Genomic DNA, 18,134 nt, shown 5'->3' with positions numbered 1-18,134 from the left:
GGGACGGGTGACTGGTGTGTGTGTCACACGTGGGGGTGTGTGTTACAGGTGTGGTGCAGGGTGAGTGCGAGTGTGCGTGTGCGTGTGCGTGTGCGTGTGCGTGTGCGTGTGCGTGTGCGTGTGCGTGTGCGTGTGCGTGTGTGTGTGTGAGAGACCCGGCGCTCCTCCTCCCGCTCCTCCTCCCGCTCCTCCTCACACAGCGGACTGCACCTCGCTGCACACGTAGATGTTGCCTCCTCCCGCTCCTCCTCCCGCTCCTCCTCCCGCTCCTCCTCACACAGTGGACTGCACCTCCCTGCACACGTAGATGTTGCCTCCTCCCGCTCCTCCTCACACAGCGGACTGCACCTCGCTGCACACGTAGATGTTGCCTCCTCCCGCTCCTCCTCCCGCTCCTCCTCCCGCTCCTCCTCCCGCTCCTCCTCACACAGCGGACTGCACCTCGCTGCACACGTAGATGTTGCCTCCTCCCGCTCCTCCTCCCGCTCCTCCTCACACAGCGGACTGCACCTCGCTGCACACGTAGATGTTGCCTCCTCCCGCTCCTCCTCCCGCTCCTCCTCACACAGCGGACTGCACCTCGCTGCACACGTAGATGTTGCCTCCTCCCGCTCCTCCTCCCGCTCCTCCTCACACAGCGGACTGCACCTCGCTGCACACGTAGATGTTGCCTCCTCCCGCTCCTCCTCACACAGCGGACTGCACCTCGCTGCACACGTAGATGTTGCCTCCTCCCGCTCCTCCTCCCGCTCCTCCTCCCGCTCCTCCTCACACAGCGGACTGCACCTCGCTGCACACGTAGATGTTGCTGGGCCGGACCCTGCGGCGGCTGCGGCCGGGCAGCCGGGGGAAGATGCGGCAGGTCTTGGGCATGAACTCCAGGCAGGCCTCGCGGAACTTGCGGATCCTCCAGCAGTAGACCACGGGGTTGAAGACCGTCTTCAGGTAGCTGAGCCACAGCACGCCCACGCTCACCGGGTAGAAGGACTCGCTGAAGTAGAAGCGGCGGCTGAACACGGCCAGCAGGCTCACCACCGTGTGCGGCAGCCAGCACACCGAGAACCCGATGAAGAGGATGAGGATGGTGGTGAAGGCGCGCGTCTTGAAGCTCATGTCCACGTTGACCTGCGGCGGGCGCTGCAGCCCGGTCAGGCCCAGCTTGCTGACCTGGTTGAGGCAGAGCGTGTCGGCGTGGTTGTGTATCCGCAGGGCGTTGCGGCGCACCGTGTTGAGGATGCAGAGGTAGGAGTAGAGCATGACGCCGAACGGCACGAAGAACACCGCCACGGCCAGGACCACGGCGTAGCCGCGGTCGGCCAGCGCCTCGCTGTATCCCAGCACGCACTGGGGCGCGCGGGCGGGCACCTCCACGCTGGTCCAGCCCGCCACGCAGGGCAGGGCCACGCTGAAGGACAGGCCCCAGGAGGCGGCGATCATGGCCTTGGCGCGGCGCGGCGTCAGCTTGTCCTGCCGCTGCACGATGATGAGGAAGCGGTCCACGCTGATGATGAGGAGGATGGAGACGCCCTCCAGGACGAAGAACCAGTAGAGCATGACCGAGGCGCGGCAGAAGCCGGCGCCGAAGCGCCAGTCGGCCGTGGCCACGGTGACGCCGGCGAAGGGCATGCAGAGCAGCGACAGCATGATGTCGGAGAAGGCCAGCGTGGCCAGCAGCAGGTTGATGGCCGACCGCATGGCGGGCTTCTGGTAGACGATCAGGCAGACGATGGCGTTGCCCAGGAACCCGATGGCGATCATGCAGATCATGACGGCCGCCAGCGCCACCCGCAGCGTGACGGACATCCTGGCGGGGCCCCCGGGCGGGGCCGGGGCGGTGCCGTTGAGCTCCGCCCGGAAGCAGGCCTCCGGGGAGCTGTCGTTGCACCACGCCATCCGCGGTCGCTAGGCGAGCTCTCCCGCCCGCATCGCTCCTCGGGGAGGCGCCGGGGTCAGTGTTCCCGTCCCGGACCGGGCTCCGGTGAAGACCCACTGAGGGCCTAAGAGTGCATCAGGGCTCAGTCGGTCTCAGGCCTGGGGAGAGGTCTGCGTCAGCCTGGGGAAAGAGGGAAGAGTCAGCTCGGCATAGCACAGCATAGCATAGTGTAGCATAGCATAGCATAGTACAGCATAGCATAGCATAGCATAGTACAGCATAGCATAGTATAGCATAGCATAGCATAGTACAGCATAGCATAGCATAGTATAGCTCAGCATAGTATAGCTCAGCATAGTACAGCATAGCATAGTATAGCTCAGCATAGTATAGCATAGCACAGCATAGCATGGCACTGAGACCACTAGAGAAAATGCTTCTATTTTGCATTATTTTCTAATGTAATAGAAACATTTTCATGACCAATTATATTATCATGAGTTTAAAGTTGAATCTTTACATTAATTTCAGAATTTAGAAGTATTTGGTATGTCCACCTTTTGCTTTAATGGCAATGTGCACTCAAGCTGGCATGGACTCCACAAATTTGTGCAAAGCCTGATGATTCATGTTATAATACCAATATTTCAAAGAGCATCTTGTGATGTTATTGAATGCTTGGCTTTTGTCAGTCTTCCAAGTGCCCCCATAAATGTTCAATGAGCTTAAGGCCAGGTGATTGGCGGCCTGTAGCATAGTGGTTAAGGTAAATGACTGGGACACACAAGGTCGGCGGTTCTAATCCCGGTGTAGCCACAATAAGATCCGCACAGCCATTGGGCCCTCGAGCAAGGCCCTTAAACCTGAATTGCTCCAGGGGAGGATTGTCTCCTGCTTAGTCTAATCAACTGTATGTCACTCTGCCAAATGCCAATAATGTAATGATTGTGGATTGGCCAGCACCCCTCGTTCTTCTTTGGTCTGCAGGTAGTTCTTGCAAAGCTTTAAAGTAACTTATATTTGTTTTTTTAAATCCTAAAACTTTGTTCATTTCCAGGATTACATGAAACCAACCCCCCCCCCACCCCCCAGATTTCCAATGTGGTCTCAGACTTTTGGACCCCACTGTACATAAACATACAAAGCATTCTATTAAATATCAGCAGTTAATGAATCAATAGAGTGAGCTATGGTTAATGGACTGAATCTATATATAGCGCTTTCATCCAAAGCACTCTACAATTTACACACACACACACACACACACACACCACTGCCGAGAGGCTGCCATGCAATTGGCTGTTAGTTCTCTCGATCAGGGACTGAGCCCAGGCCTTCTGCACCTGACTGTGCAGGTATTTGATCTGGGGCACGGAGAGAACAGCAGCCATGTTCTCCTGGCGGAACTGTGGGGGCCACTGACATGCGAGCAGCAGCAGACCCCAGGTGTGAGAAAAATAAATCATCCGCTCTTTCATTGTGCCGAAATGAGTAATATCCACAGGCTGACTGACGGGGGCCGATTGTTTTGTCCAAAACTTGTCCGAGAAAAGAAGTGAGTCACTCGGCGAGCTGGACGACGAAGGCAAGAAGACGCACAGATCCTCCGGCAGGATGTTCGCCAGAGGGGAAGGATGAGTGTGAGTGGGGGCGGACTGTGAAGGCACGGAGCGAGGCCAATGCCACACACCGACAACAAACACAGCACATAGTTTTAGCTGAAGTTTTAGCTGCGGCTAATTTCGTTTACAGAGGGCTGCAGAACGATTAGCACCCTTAATGAAAATGGAGGGAAAAAAAGGCTGCATATAATAAGCAGCATTGATTATTATCAATATTTTATGTTCAAACATTTGGGAAAATATCTACTTTTATTTCAATACCTTTACTCTCGTGCTTCAATGGTTTTTTTGTTATTCATTATTGTAAATGAAATCGAACGAAGTGAACTCGGTTTTACTTACAGTTTTACTTACATTTAATCTCAGTCTAAAGGAACTATGTGGTGTCATTCCATCACTTCCGGTTTCACTAGAATATAAAAATGAGGTAACAAGCATGCAAAATCCCTTTGTCAACCATCAGCATGGGAAAAGCCAAAGAACTGTCAATTCAGAAAACACAGACTATCACAAGTCGGGTAATGGGTACAAAAACACACATAAACCGTTAAATATACCACTTAGCACTATGTGGGCAATAATAAAAAGGCGTACAACACATGGAATGGTTGCAAACTTGCCAAGAAGAAGATGCAAGTGAATATCATCCCCATGGACAGCAAGGAAGATGGCACCTTCATACCAGCAAGCTCTTTGGAAGGGTGGCGCTAAACGCGCTAAATACAGCGCTAAACGATAAACAAAACCAAGCATCTTGACTTTTGCCAAATGTCATTGGAATTATGACTGCAAGAGCTATGGTCAAATGAGACCATATACATCATTGTTTGGCAGCTAAATGGAATGCATACAAGTAAAAGCACCTTATACCTACTGTGAAATATGCTGGTGGGTCATTGTTTTGGAGATGTTTTGCTGCCAGTGGTCCAGGAGCAACATTTAAGACCAATGGCACAATTAATTTAACGAAGTGCCAGGAAATCTGGTTGCCTCTGCTAGGAAGTTGAGTCTTGGTCGTAGGCAGACTGTCCAGCAGGACAATAACCCCAAGAATACGTCAAAATCCACACAGACATGGTTAAGTAAAAACAACAACCATGTTCTGCAATGGCCATCTCAGTCTCCAGACTTAAATCCCATGAAAAAACCTGTGGTCTGAACTGAAGAGGGGGTATCCCAAGGATTGGTCAAAAATCCCTCCAAATGTGTTCTAAGTTATAGGAAAAAACTCATGGCTGTCATCTTTGCCAGGGGTGTTTGCACAATTTGCGTATAATTGTGGAACCTGTTTTTCTGGGACGTGCATTTGTTTTATTTGACATTGGTTGATTGCATTGAATCAATAATAAAGCGCATTACTTTACACATGTTGGAAAATTAAGCTCATCAATAACTGTATATTATTACTTTTTTAAGTTAAGCACCTTTTGTGAAGATTTATCAGGGGTGCCAATAATTCTGGAGCCCACTGTATGTGAATATTGACTGATTGGCTGGGTTGGTCAGACCCATACCCTGAACCGGACAGAGGAGGACCGATTCTGGTTCCTCCAGGATTTCTTCCCATCTGCCATCAGGGAGTTCTTCCTTGCCACGCTTGTGACAACGGTTTGTGAAATGTGCTGTACAAACACATTTGGATTGATTGAAACACGACAATAAGAGGATAACGGCCGTGTGATGGGATGAGAAGAGAGCAGAAGGCTGCTCTGACTTCTCTGGCTTCCAGCAATAAAGTTAATTTCTGAATTAGAAAGCCATATTGGCCCCCTCCTTCCCTCATTCCACAGCTTTTCCCAAATATTTGGGCTTAAAATAATAGTTTTTAAAATTCAAAAAAATTGACTGAATTGCTCGATTAAGTGTTATCACACATAACACCATGCATTCATTGCAATCCTGTGATGAAGTTGAAGTAGATTTCCGGGTGGGGATGGATAATTGAGGGTGTTTTAGATACAGAAATGATAGGTTCATAACTCCACGGTGATAACACCTCAGACACACTTTTTCCACTAAAACTGAGACTTTGAATATAGTCTGCCAACGTCGTCAGAATAAGGCTAAAACACCTACATGACATGCCGCTGGTTTGTGTGTGTGGTTCCTGCCCACACAGAGCTGTGCATCCTGTGTGGAGTTGATGAGTAAGAGTAAGAGGGAGTGTGTGCATGTAAAAGCGCTCCAAATAGTGGAAGCAGGGGAAGGGAGAAGCGTAGGCTACTGAATTTGTCGACAGCAGAAAAATACTGCATTTTGTATCCCTTAAACTACTTTTTCCATTTTTATTTTTTTCCCCCCAGGAAAATAGTTTTGCAAGATATGGTTTCATAATCTTGTGGGCGCAGAAATCGACTCACAGTGATGCCGATGGCTGTAAAAAGAGGTTTAAAACGCGGCCTCTCTCGCGCGTTAACTACAGGGCTTCAGCACCTTGGTCTGCGTCATTCTTAACTTCAGGCATCCAGCCCCACGGACAGCGTCAGCCGATCACCAATCAGCACATCACCCCGGCCCCACTGTGCCTACAATTATGAAACCAGGAATTACACACATCTCCCACGGAGGGAACCGAGTCACCACCTCCAGCCCAGCCTGTCCTTAAAAACACACGCACACATAATCACCTGCTCCCCTGTTGCGCATCACAATCATATTTTTGTTTACCGGATCTTACTTTGTTCCTAGCGCGTCATCGCCTCGTTTCACCGGTGACATTCCATGTGCCGTTTTATTACACATCATATATAAGTGACAAAAATGTCCAGTATGAATATACTGTATATATATATATATATATATATATATATATATATATATATATATATATATATATATATATATACACATACACATACACTCACACACACACACACACACACACACACACACATATACACAGATGAACCGAAACATTATGACCACTCACAGATGAAGCAAATAACTTTGATCATCATGCCCATCAGGGCACATGTGGAGACCTGGGATATAGTCAGTAAGCGAACAGTTGGTTGTTGTAGTCAACATGTTGGAGGCGGGGAAAATTGGCCAATCGTTGTGGCCAGTTCACGGAGTCTCCAAAATGGCAAGGCTTGTGGGGTGCTCCTAGTCAGCAGTAGTGAGTACCCACCAAGTGATCCAAGGAGGGACAAACCGTGAACTGGTGACAGGGTGTTGGCCGCCCAAGGCTCATCGATGCACGCCGGCAAGGAAGGCTATCCCGTCTGGTCCAAACTGACAGAAGCATTGCACCCTGCAGGGTATGGTGCTGCATAGCCGCAGACTGGTCAGAGTGCCCACGCTTACCCAGGTCCAGCATCGAAAGCGCCTACAATGTGCACATGAGCGCTGGAACTGGACCTTAATGGAAGAAGGTCACCTGGTGACCTGGTTTTTTTCTTTTCTTTTTTTACATCCTGTGGATGGCCGGATACGTGTTCACCAGTTACCTGGGAAATGGCACCAGGATGCATTGTGGGGAAAAAGACAAGCCGGTGGAAGGAGTGTGACGCTCAGGGCAACGTCCTGCTGGAAAACCCTGGATCCCAGCATTCAGGTGGAAGTCAATTTGACACGTGCCACCTACCTAAAAATTGTTGTGGATTCACAGCAACGATATTCCTTGATGGCGGTGACCTCTTTCTGCACGTGTGGCAGCCTGTGCCTGATACTCTCACCACACAAACTGTTCAGGAATGGTTTGAGGAACATGACGAAGGGTCCAGAGGTCTTGTGGAGTCCATGCCTTAGTGGGCCAGGGCTGTTTTGGTGGACATGCAGAGGACCGGTTCAGAGCAGTATATTAGGCAGGTGGTCATAATGTTTTGGCTTTGGTGTATACACATTCCACTGGGGATGATTTCACATAGGCTGATGTTTGAATTGTGAATTCAATGGGCATGATGATGATAATAAGTACGTAATGCTCCATTGTTGGTTTTGTGCTTTACTACATTACATTACATTATTGTCATTTGGCAGACGCTCTTACCCAGAGCGACGTACAGTTGATTAGACTAAGCAGGAGACAATCCTCCCCCTATAGGCCACCCTATGAAATGGGCATGGCTATACTATCTTGTGCATGCTTGAGTGATCTTTGGTTTTACGCGGAGTCTCTCGTACAGCCTGCGCTTCTGAGCCTGCATCACTGACCTATGCCAGTGCCGATCACACAACATGCACTGTGTGCACCTCCCCACAGCAGCCCACCTCCCCACAGCAGCCCACCTCCCCACAGCAGCTCACCTCCCCACAGCAGCCCACCTCCCCACAGCAGCCCACCTCCCCACAGCAGTGCACCTCCCCACAGCAGCCCACCTCCCCACAGCAGCCCACCTCCCCACAGCAGCCCACCTCCCCACAGCAGCCCACCTCCCCACAGCAGCCCACCTCCCCACAGCAGCCCACCTCCCCACAGCAGCCCACCTCCCCACAGCAGCTCACCTCCCCACAGGAGTGCACCTCCCCACAGGAGTGCACCTCCCCACAGCAGCTCACCTCCCCACAGCAGCCCACCTCCCCACAGCAGCTCACCTCCCCACAGCAGCCCACCTCCCCACAGCAGCCCACCTCCCCACAGCAGCCCACCTCCCCACAGTAGTGCACCTCCCCACAGGAGTGCACCTCCCCACAGGAGTGCACCTCCCCACAGCAGCTCACCTCCCCACAGCAGCCCTGAATGTTCCACCAGCACTCGCAGAATAAATCAATAAATAATAATACACGAGAAAATGCTTTCAACTCCAAAAACACACTGCACTGCACTTTATGGGCACAGACAGAGGGCTCCCTTTGGCTCCTGTAGTATCACTATTTGATGTCGCCTCATCAAAGGGACGCGGTCTTCAAAGGAGGTTACTCACGGGGGCCTCGGCGTTGCCGTGGTAACCTCCGCCGGTGATGCTGCTGAACCGAGCGCTCTTAAATCTCCATAGCGATGGACTGAATGGGGCGGGGCTACAAATGGGCTCCGCCCCCCTCCCTCGCTTCCCTTCTCCCCTTGGCGCTGGTCAGAGCAGGCACTCTGGAACGACGTGCGGAGACGTGGGGCGATTATTCACCTGAAGAGAAACACACAACGCACACCGGATCACGCGCGGCTTTTGCGGGGACGTCTGATCGCACGCGGGGACGTCCCGTTGAACACGGAGCTCCCTGCAATGCGCACGTCACGCGGCGTGACAGGTGTGAAGACCGGCGTCTCATCAGCCCGTGTCAAACAGCAAACGGCAGAGAGAGATATTGATTTCCGTGGACGCCGGGTTGGTGTTTCTTAACGGTGTGACGTTGCACATCAGCACAGAGCAACAGCTGTGCATGAGATGCCCCTTTACTCAGAAACCGAAACCCCCACGGGAGCCGCTTAAAAAAAAGAACAATAAAGCGCACGTCAGCTTTCTGAACCCTGAGCGATTCCTCAAAAGCAGACCAATCAACAGCCACTCGCTCGCCACACAGGGCTACCTACAGAATCTCAGCCACTCTCTCGCCACACAGCAATGTGTCGTTTTTAAAAATCGCTCCCCTCTGGACTAAGAAGAGCTGCTGATAAAATGTACTTTTACACCCAGTGATTAGTGCAGAATTACCCAAAGCAGGAGGAGGCATCCATTACCGATTAACAGATTATCCCATTGTATTGATTACATATAAATATTACTGCCTTGCAACGCTTGTTCCGGTAAAATGGCGAGGATGAGAGCGGTGTGTCCACCGTCACTGGGTTGCTGAAAGTGCACTGGGACGCAGGTGAACACTGAACATACAAAATGGAGGGAGAGCGACGCTTCGCAATGTCACAAACAAAAGATAAGATGAAGAAACCGAACGAGGTTCCGATGCAAGTCAGAAAGGCAACAGGGAAGCAACATGGAATGAGTCATTTAAGGAGTTTTATTTTCTTGGGGTAAGGCACAGGAATTACGTTCAGCAGATGAAAAATCTTTTGAAGATATTCAAAAAATGTCTGTTGATCTCACATAGGCCACTTGCACAGAGAAATCTCTCTCCTTCGCTACCAAGGAAACCAGGTCACCACTTCCATAGCAACAAGAAAATCCCCAGCACTGAGAATGATTCTGACACAAGCAGCGTTGCTCTGACCCACGTCTCCCGCGTCATCTCGGCACTGACACACGGACACCGGTCAGCCGTGAATCATTTCACTCTTCAGAAAACGGTGAGGCATTCGATGTCTCATTGGCTAAAAACGCGTCGTCCAATAGCAACACATCCGAGAACAACCGTGAAGCACCTGTGCGTCAGACCTATCAAAACAGTCACTTCAATAACCCTTCTGCAGTACATTTCACACCACTTCACCCCCGCCCACCCCAAGTCCACCGTGTAGAGGGGCGCTGCGTTCCGCTGCAACGGTCCCCCAGAGATCATAGTTAAGGGAAAAAGAATGGCGAGAATGGTGGGGAACATTTACGATTGATGATCTTTTTGTGATGTGGTTCTCTGCACCCATGGAATGGACTAAAAGGGTGGACAGCTAATTAGCCGTCATTATCCATGTGAAGACTCGAAGTTGTTCTGCCAAAAGACCTCTCGTGTCCGTCTGCAGGCGTGTTGGTCGGCTCTGAGAAACTCACCCTTCAGACCTCGGTCAAAAACATAATTGTTTGGGATTCAAATATATTTCTATGCTGTGCTGAGGTTGTCTGTATCGGAACCTATGAAACGCTCGCAAAAAACGGCACGTTGATGTCCATGTTGGTCGGCTCAATTGCGCCGTGCAAGATCAATTGAGCACATAAAAGCATTATAATCCAAAACAATTACGCATTTGACCTTGGTCTGTCACCTGTGCGATGGTACACAACGGAGCGACCTGGTCGTCTGAGGCACCAGTCCCAGGGCAGGTCACCTGGCTCTTAACTTCACAAAATGGCTACACGAAGGGTGGCAACAGATTAAGGTCCACCAGCAGCAAATAAGAACCAGCAGCCCATACTGGTTGGCACAGTGGGAAATGAACAGACCTCAAATGCCCTTTAACCAGCTGAAACATGGTTCCTGTGTGGTCACTCGGGTCCAGTGTACAGTAAAGCACTAGCCAATGCTGTTACACTGTCGTTCACATCAGCAGGTGGTTGCTAGGATACTATCAAAAAAGCTGCTTGTGATTGGACCCCGAGTCAAGTGATGCAAACTCTGCTGGCACGTTGCCTTAAGGGTTCTCTGGGGGGTCCAAACGCAGTCCACAATCACTGACAACGTGGATCCAATCTGATGTATCCAATCCAGGTCTGATGTATCCAATGCACTGTGTGCGCGCGCGTATTTTCCCCATAGCCAAAACGGCTTTGTCGAGTGTCACCTAACCTCATGTTAAGTTCTGTACCAAGAGCTTTTCGTCTGAAACTCACCCACTCTTATATGGCCGGAAACGCACCACGCAGGCGAACATACAATACTGGGTCTAATTATAGGACGTCAGGAGTCCTGCGACTGTTTCAAGTGACAAGACGGGCCTGCTGCAATCATGGAAGGAGGGATACATAGCCAACGTTGTCAATACAGTATGTGTCCTAGGCAAACACTACAGTACCATTACGGTTTCAAAAGACGCGATTTCAATTCTCACATTGATCAGAGTAGAGTAGAAGCCTACGAATAATGACAATATCCTGTATATTTACAGAGGTAAAATAAGAACATCTCAGTGAGCGGAGATGCGTCTGCCACTTTGACCATTGCCTGCGACCAGAACGGTATATTAGCCTATCGGTTTCACATGCCAGAACAGGAGGCTATTGCCTAATTAATAGGATGACCACACGTCCCGTTTTTTCCGGGACAACCAGGTAGCCTATTCAGCCCCCTTTCACCTGTGCCGACGTATTCTGAGAAGATTTTGATTTGTCGCGTATTTCAGTCATATCACATTTCAATCGGCTGCCTGACTGCAACTGCAATCATAGTGGGTTCTCATTGCCTTACGTACAGTCTTCAAAGGAATCTGATCACCCTAATGATTAAACAATCGGCATCAAATCAAACAACTGAGCTTCATACAATACAGCAGGAGACAATCAGCACCAAATCGAGCGGTTTAATTAGGACTACTTGGCTATCGAAAAACAATATTATACACTGTTAATTATAGCTAATCGTATTGTTTCAGCATTCTTACAACACATCTGTGGACGCCTCCCCCTTGAAAAACGTAGGCTACTGCTGAATATGGATAAATTAATTTAAAAAATAATAATACAAATTTAATTTATTTATTTCTAAGCCACAAACGCGTGTCTCCTAGCGGCTACCTAGACAAAATGAAACCTAATTTCTTAATAATCTATAATCGTTTTGCAAAAGGTTATGCAAATGCAGTACACAGAAAGCAATGTGAGATACCTTCGTTAACAGCATCCGTTTCTCGGAGACACGTTTGACGGACATTCACTCGCGGATTTCTCCAGTGCATCTCCTCGAACGAGTTCGCCCAGGTGGTGATAACGGTGGTGACATTCAGCAATCCACTTTTAGAACGCGCCGCCGTAGATTCGGCGTTCAGCTCCGGCTACAACGGCACCGCCGAGAATACGGACCGAATTACGGACACTGTCACATTTAAAGGCAACACGTGTGAATCCATTTATCCATTTTGCCGATGCAAATTACTTAAAGGAGAAACAGACACGTACTGGGTAAACATTATAAACTGTGAGCTGAGATAAAACTCGTTTCCCTTCCATTTAGAGCAGTTTACACCGTCGTAAAAAGATGAACAGTTTAAATAATTCGTTTAGTCTAAAATATAAGTTCAAGAAACCAAAAAGACAAAACGTCTGTTCCAATGTTACTGTAAGGCAGTAGTTATTCAGAAATATGCACAATATAGAGAAAAAAAGTGGGAATAAAATAAAATGGGAAAACGATCTAATACACAGAAACAAGACAATCTGTTCAATCCAAAAAGTAGACACGTGTGTAAATATTTTTGGCTAAAGGGCAGCAGATTCAGTACTCCTCAAACACTCAGATGTGCAGCCAGTATTCAGTGCACTCACATTTCTGCACAACTTGCTTACAGCCACACACACACACACACACACACAGTGGCCACAGACAACACCGTGTTTGTGGAAAAGCAGACCCTTTCACACAACTGTGAAGTGAAAGTAGCCAATCAGCAGCAACACCATCTCTCAAACCTTCCTGCTGCAAGGCAAGAAAAAACAATAACCCGTCAGCGCCACATTTACAATCATCGTACACACAACCGACTACAGACGTCTCCCTCAAACCCCCTACAGCAGGAAGACGGTTAAAGGGGGAAGCGTGAGATATACCCATTAACTTCAGCACGTAGCACACCATTAAGAGGAAGCAACACTGAAAGATTCCTCTATAGAGAATGGGTCTGGGGCCAGGAAGCCATCTTGATTATCCGACACAGGTCAAGGTGATTAAAACGAAGTGCCACGACGGGTAGACGTCACTCTCCTTCCCCAGGCGTGGTTGCCATGGCGGCTGAGGGGTCAGCTCAGAAACGTGCGGCTCCTCCTGCACGACGACCTTCGACCTTACAGGGACAGAACAGTGAAACTGGGACACGATCAGCTGCACTCTGTCAAACCACAGGACTGTGTGGATTCTGTAGAGTTCTGTAGGGCTTCCTTGAATTTACATAGCAGAAATACATGAATGTACACACACACACACACACACACACACACACACACACACACATACACACTCACACACACACTCACACACACACTCACACACACACACACACACACACACACACACACACACACACACACACACACACACACACACACACACACACACACACACACACACACACACACACACACACACACACACACACACACACACACACACACACAGACCCTGTACCATACTTTCATTCTTACTCAGGGGCCAAGACAGTGAATTTACTCGGCTGCTGAAGCGTTATTAAAATATAAAAATGATTTATAGTACTACACTGCCCTCTGCTGGCACTAAGCTGGCATTGCAACTTCAAGACCGATCTCGTATGTCCTTAAATGGTAGCAGCGCCAATAATGAACTCGGCAAAGGCGATCAGCTCCGTTTATCGCTCATGCGTCTCCGGATGTAAACACGGGCGGCCTGTAGCGTAGTGGTTAAGGTACATGACTGGGACCTGCAAGGTTGGTGGTTTGATCCCCGGTGTAGCCACAATAAGATCCGCACAGCCGTTGAGCCCGTGAGCAAGGCCCTTAACCGTGCATTGCTCCAGGGGAGGATTGTCCCCTGCTTAGTCTAATCATATGTACGTCTGCCAAATGCCAAATGCCATTAATGTAATGTAATGTAATGTAATGTAATCATTTCCACAAGCCGGAGGAAACGAGCCACTCAGTGAAAAACACACAGTAGACATAATGTGATGTGAAAAAAAGGCTTTATTGACAATATATTAACAGTAGATATTTCACGTAGAGGGCGGCTCATGTGCATATCAGGGTATATCATGTGGAGGCGGTTGGAGCTCTGTGAGGTGGGGGGGCCTCGGGCATGTGGGGGTCCCCAAGGGGGGGGGGGGGCACGCCCTAGCGTTTCTTCCACGTGAACTTCCTTCGGGCTCCAGCCTGCCCCGGCTTCTTACGCTCCTTAAGCCTGGGGTCAGAGGTCAACAGACCAGCTAGAGAGACGGAGAGAGGCAGAGATAGGAGGGGGGGGGGGGAGAGAGGGAGGCAGAGAAAGAAGGAGAGGGAGTGAGAGAGAGAAAGAGACAGAAAATAGAAATTAAACATAGATGCTATTTAGAGTACCCGTCACACTGTTGCGGTTGGAGCTTGTTGAAAATGTGCCAAACGAACATCAGTACTGAGTCTCAACATCAACACTACACACAAGTATATGCTGCATAAGACTGGAATAAAAATGGTCGGTGTATATTATGGTGCGTCCTGTGTGTTAGTTACATTGTGCAGGCAGCGTGAGGTGTAAAATGGTGACAGGTGATGCTACATGACATGAGGCAACTTTTTATGAAGGCCAGCAAATACTCGCCTTGATAAAAGTGCACTAAAAAAAACCAGCTGCAACACTGGAGAAATCCCCTTTCCCTAAATTTGAGGACAATATCACCAAAAACTACAACTACGTACAAGTACTTTTATAGAAGTATGCAACGGCAAAATAGACAACAATGATAATTGCTCCAGAGAAATTCTAAGTAAACAATGGGCATTCTACTGACGTCTCTCCGATTGTCACGTTTTTAGAATGAGAAACTCTCACGCACTTCGTTTGCTGGTTCCTTGACACAACCTTATGTACAGTATTGTCGTACGTGGGTTTCCAGAACGCAGACAAGGCGAGGTCCCCCCCCATGCCTGTTTTGCCACCCACACGTTACAAAGTATGGAACCGTTGTCGCTAAAGCAATGGCATCTTAAAGTTGCTTTGCGTAGCATCATGGTGGGGAGTCGATTTGACTGACATCAAATGAGGAGGGGCACCGCTGTGTGAAAAGGATATTGATTGGGGGGGGATGGAAAAATAACAGACGTGACTGACATCCAATGCACGGCCACTGGGCGCACGATGATGTAAAATCTCACTTCAAAATCGTTTTCCAGGAAGTGGATTTGGGGAAAAAAAAGATTAGGTGTGAAAATACACACGTATTACAATTGTATGAATGTTTTTGAACATCTCCTTTAAGCTGCGTTCGTACGGTTGTGAAGAGGCGCTTGAGTTGAGGGTCTCACCCTGCCGCATGCTCTCCTTCTCGCTCTCTGAAACGTAGCTGAGCAGCGCGCGGGCGATGGCCAGTCGCAGCGCCCCCGCCTGGGCGGAGTGGCCCCCGCCCGTCACCGTGCACTCCAGGGCGTGCCGGCCCAGCCGCCCCACGAACTGCAGCGGGAACATCAGCTGCAGCCTGGGGGAGAGGGGGGGGGGGGGGGAGGAGAGTTAGGAAATGTAGATACTCTTCAGCATCGACACAAAGCAGAGGAGGATCCACTGAAATACTCTCACTCTCACTCTCTCACTCTCACTCTCTCACTCTCACTCACTCACTCTCTCACTCTCACTCACTCACTCACTCACTCACTCACTCACTCACTCACTCACTCACTCACTCACACACTCACACACTCACTCACACACTCACTCACTCACTCACTCACTCACTCACTCACTCACTCACTCACTCACTCACTCACTCACTCTCACACTCTCACACTCAATCTCACTCACTCTCACACACACCTTCATACACACACTTTCACACACACTCACTCTCAGACTCGCCTGTCCTGCAGGGAGGGGAAGTATTTCAGGTAGTCCACACTGTTGATGGTGATCTTCCCAGAGCTGATGTCCCTCAGCACCACTGTGGCTTCTGCAGTCTTTCTCCTCCCTGTGGGCGGGGCCACCAAACCCATCAACCACGTGTCCCCGCACAAGCAGGGTCGTATTTTTATTCATTTAACAAAATACTGTGAGAAACAGCCAGCAAATACTGTGAGAAACAGCTAGCAAATACTGTGAGAAACAGCTAGCAAATACTGTGAGAAACAGCCAGCAAATAGTCAGCAACAGCCAGGAAATGCTGAGTGCAACAGCCATCAAATACTGTCAGCAACAGCCAGGAAATGCTGTGTGCAACAGCCAGCAAATAGTCGGCAACAGCCAGGAAATACTGTCAGCAAGAGTAGTCAGCAAATACTGTGAGCAACAGTCGGCGAGTCGCGAGCAGCAGTAAAAAGCGGCAGCAGCAGCTTGTAGTGGAGAGGGGCGGCACCTTGGGCAGAGCTGAAGGCCACGCCGTCCTGATCAAACTCCAGGGGTTGGCCAAGCTGCTTGCTCGCCTGCACATCCAGCTGCTTGTGGAAGCTGAGAATAAACTCCTTCTCCAGCGAGGAGTAGGGCAGGGAGGACAGCCGGCCTATCAGCTGCAGGAAGTACGTGTACTGCAGGAACAGAAAAGAGCAAAAACTACAATACCCACAATTCCATACAATACATACAATCCATCACAAAACACATCACAATACCACTCAACCAAGTACTATACACTCCAACACACAATGCACACACAAGTACTATACAGTCCAACACACAATGCACACACAATAACCATACAGTCCAACAAACAACACAAATTGCAACATAAGTCAAAACAACGCAATGCCAAGTGATCTTGTGCTGAACAGCACCCTCTTGTGGTTCGCAGGCAAGCTGCAGTTGGAATTTCCAACACAGTGATGCGGAGAAAATGAATGCAATTTTCAGGTGACTTATGGTTATGAGTAAATGCAAATGCAAGTAGCGACACAATAATGAACATTATAGAAAAACATATGATGTCACTGTCAAAAATTCTTACATCCTGGTCAGAGATGGTTTCCACCAGAAACTCCTCAAATTCATCTTTTGAAAGCCAACGACCCCCTGCCAAAGAGCTGGAGAGAGAAGAGACACACACACACACCCACACACACACACACACACACACACACACACACACACACACACATAGTTAAAAGGCAGACAAGGCAGGACAGACCAGACCCATGGATATGGGTAAGAATGTATGAATGTGGTTCTAACTGGTGTGACCCTGAAATGAATGTGGTTGAAGACTCACATGGGCTTGACTTCCTGGGAGAACAGACCCTTCAACAACAAACGGTCTTGGTACCTCTCCACCTCCAGAACCTTTGCAAAGGTGTCCTGAAGTGGGGGAGAATAGCATCAGTGAAATCACACACACACGCACACGCGCACGCGCACACGCACACACACACACACACACACACACACACACACACACACACACAATGATGCGTGCGTGCTTGTGCATATTTGTTGCGTATGTGTGTATACGTGCATTCGCGCGCGCGTGTGTGTGTGTGTGTGTGTGTGTGTGTGACTAAATGCATGCACTGCACACTATGTAAGTAATTGGACAGTAGCATAATTTCTGTTCTTTTGGCTCTGTACCACAGCACAATGGATTTGAAATGAAACAATGAGCAGGTTAAAGCGCAGATACTCGCCTTTAATATGCGGGCATTTACATGATCCATATCGGATGACCCGCGCAGAAAATGCATCCCTTTTTAGGGAACTAAAAGTAATTGGACAGTTGGCTTCTCAGCTTTTTCAGGTGTAGTCAATCGCTGGCTTAGTGCAGGTATAAGAAAGCTTTGAGCATCTAGTCTTGATTATAGGCTTTTGATTGCCTCTGGAGTCTGTTACAGGCATGTCAACAGAACAGTTTCAGAAAAACAGTCAGACACATAGGCCAAAAAAAGGCTCACCAAAACAATCAGTTTGAAACATCATTAAGAAGAAAGACAGCACTTGGTCTCAGTAAGGGGCTGGTAGGCCAAGGAAGGCTTCAACACGACCGAAGAATTCTCATCATGATGAAGAAAAACACACAAACACACCTGCCCAACAGATCAGAAACACTCTTGAGGAGGCAGGTGTGGGTGTGTCAGTGACTACTGTCGAGAGAAGACGTAACAGATCGTAACACAAACAGATCTACAGAGGCATCACTGCAAGACGCAAACCACTAGTAAGTGGCAAAAAAACAGGATGGCCAGGTTACAGTTAGCTAAGCAGTACCTAAAAGAGCTTGCAGAGTTCTGGAACAGGTCGTATGGACA

General features: G+C 49.1%; 2 protein-coding genes across 5 annotated transcripts in view; both read right to left on the bottom strand.

Moving 5' to 3' along the window:
• Positions 1-539: 539 nt before the first annotated feature.
• gpr45 (G protein-coupled receptor 45) lies at positions 540-12,059 on the bottom strand. Of its 4 annotated transcripts, XM_061227082.1 has the most exons (4): positions 11,863-12,059; positions 8,361-8,558; positions 787-2,053; positions 616-705 (listed from the first exon to the last, which is right to left on the bottom strand). In XM_061227082.1, the coding sequence occupies exons 3-4, from the start codon at positions 1,891-1,893 to the stop codon at positions 688-690; spliced, it is 1,125 nt and encodes a 374-aa protein (XP_061083066.1). In that variant the 5' UTR covers positions 1,894-2,053; positions 8,361-8,558; positions 11,863-12,059; the 3' UTR covers positions 616-687. The 4 variants fall into 4 exon arrangements, with proteins under 4 accessions (XP_061083067.1, XP_061083066.1, XP_061083064.1 ...); XM_061227083.1 differs by lacking the exon at positions 8,361-8,558 and having other exon boundaries at positions 540-648; XM_061227080.1 differs by lacking the exon at positions 8,361-8,558.
• Positions 12,060-13,889: 1,830 nt separating this feature from the next.
• Positions 13,890-18,134, bottom strand: part of mrps9 (mitochondrial ribosomal protein S9) — a 12,942-nt gene continuing 8,697 nt past the window's right edge. Inside the window, exons 6-11 of the mRNA XM_061226875.1 lie at positions 17,105-17,190; positions 16,844-16,919; positions 16,259-16,427; positions 15,766-15,874; positions 15,222-15,391; positions 13,890-14,146 (exon numbers count right to left, since the gene is read on the bottom strand). Coding sequence (XP_061082859.1) covers positions 14,055-14,146; positions 15,222-15,391; positions 15,766-15,874; positions 16,259-16,427; positions 16,844-16,919; positions 17,105-17,190 — 702 coding nt within the window. The 3' untranslated portion in view covers positions 13,890-14,054. The remainder of the gene's footprint in view (positions 14,147-15,221; positions 15,392-15,765; positions 15,875-16,258; positions 16,428-16,843; positions 16,920-17,104; positions 17,191-18,134) is intronic.

This window comes from Conger conger, chromosome 17, assembly GCF_963514075.1.
Source record: "Conger conger chromosome 17, fConCon1.1, whole genome shotgun sequence".
Classification (NCBI taxonomy): domain Eukaryota; kingdom Metazoa; phylum Chordata; class Actinopteri; order Anguilliformes; family Congridae; genus Conger; species Conger conger.
Note: the sequence above shows the minus strand (reverse complement) of the source record. Positions and strands in the feature narration are given on the sequence as shown.

What these genes read in the sequence shown, in the direction of transcription:
- gpr45 (XM_061227083.1), bottom strand. Translation starts at nt 1,893, where the DNA reads ATGGCGTGGTGCAACGACAGCTCCCCGGAGGCCTGCTTCCGGGCGGAG.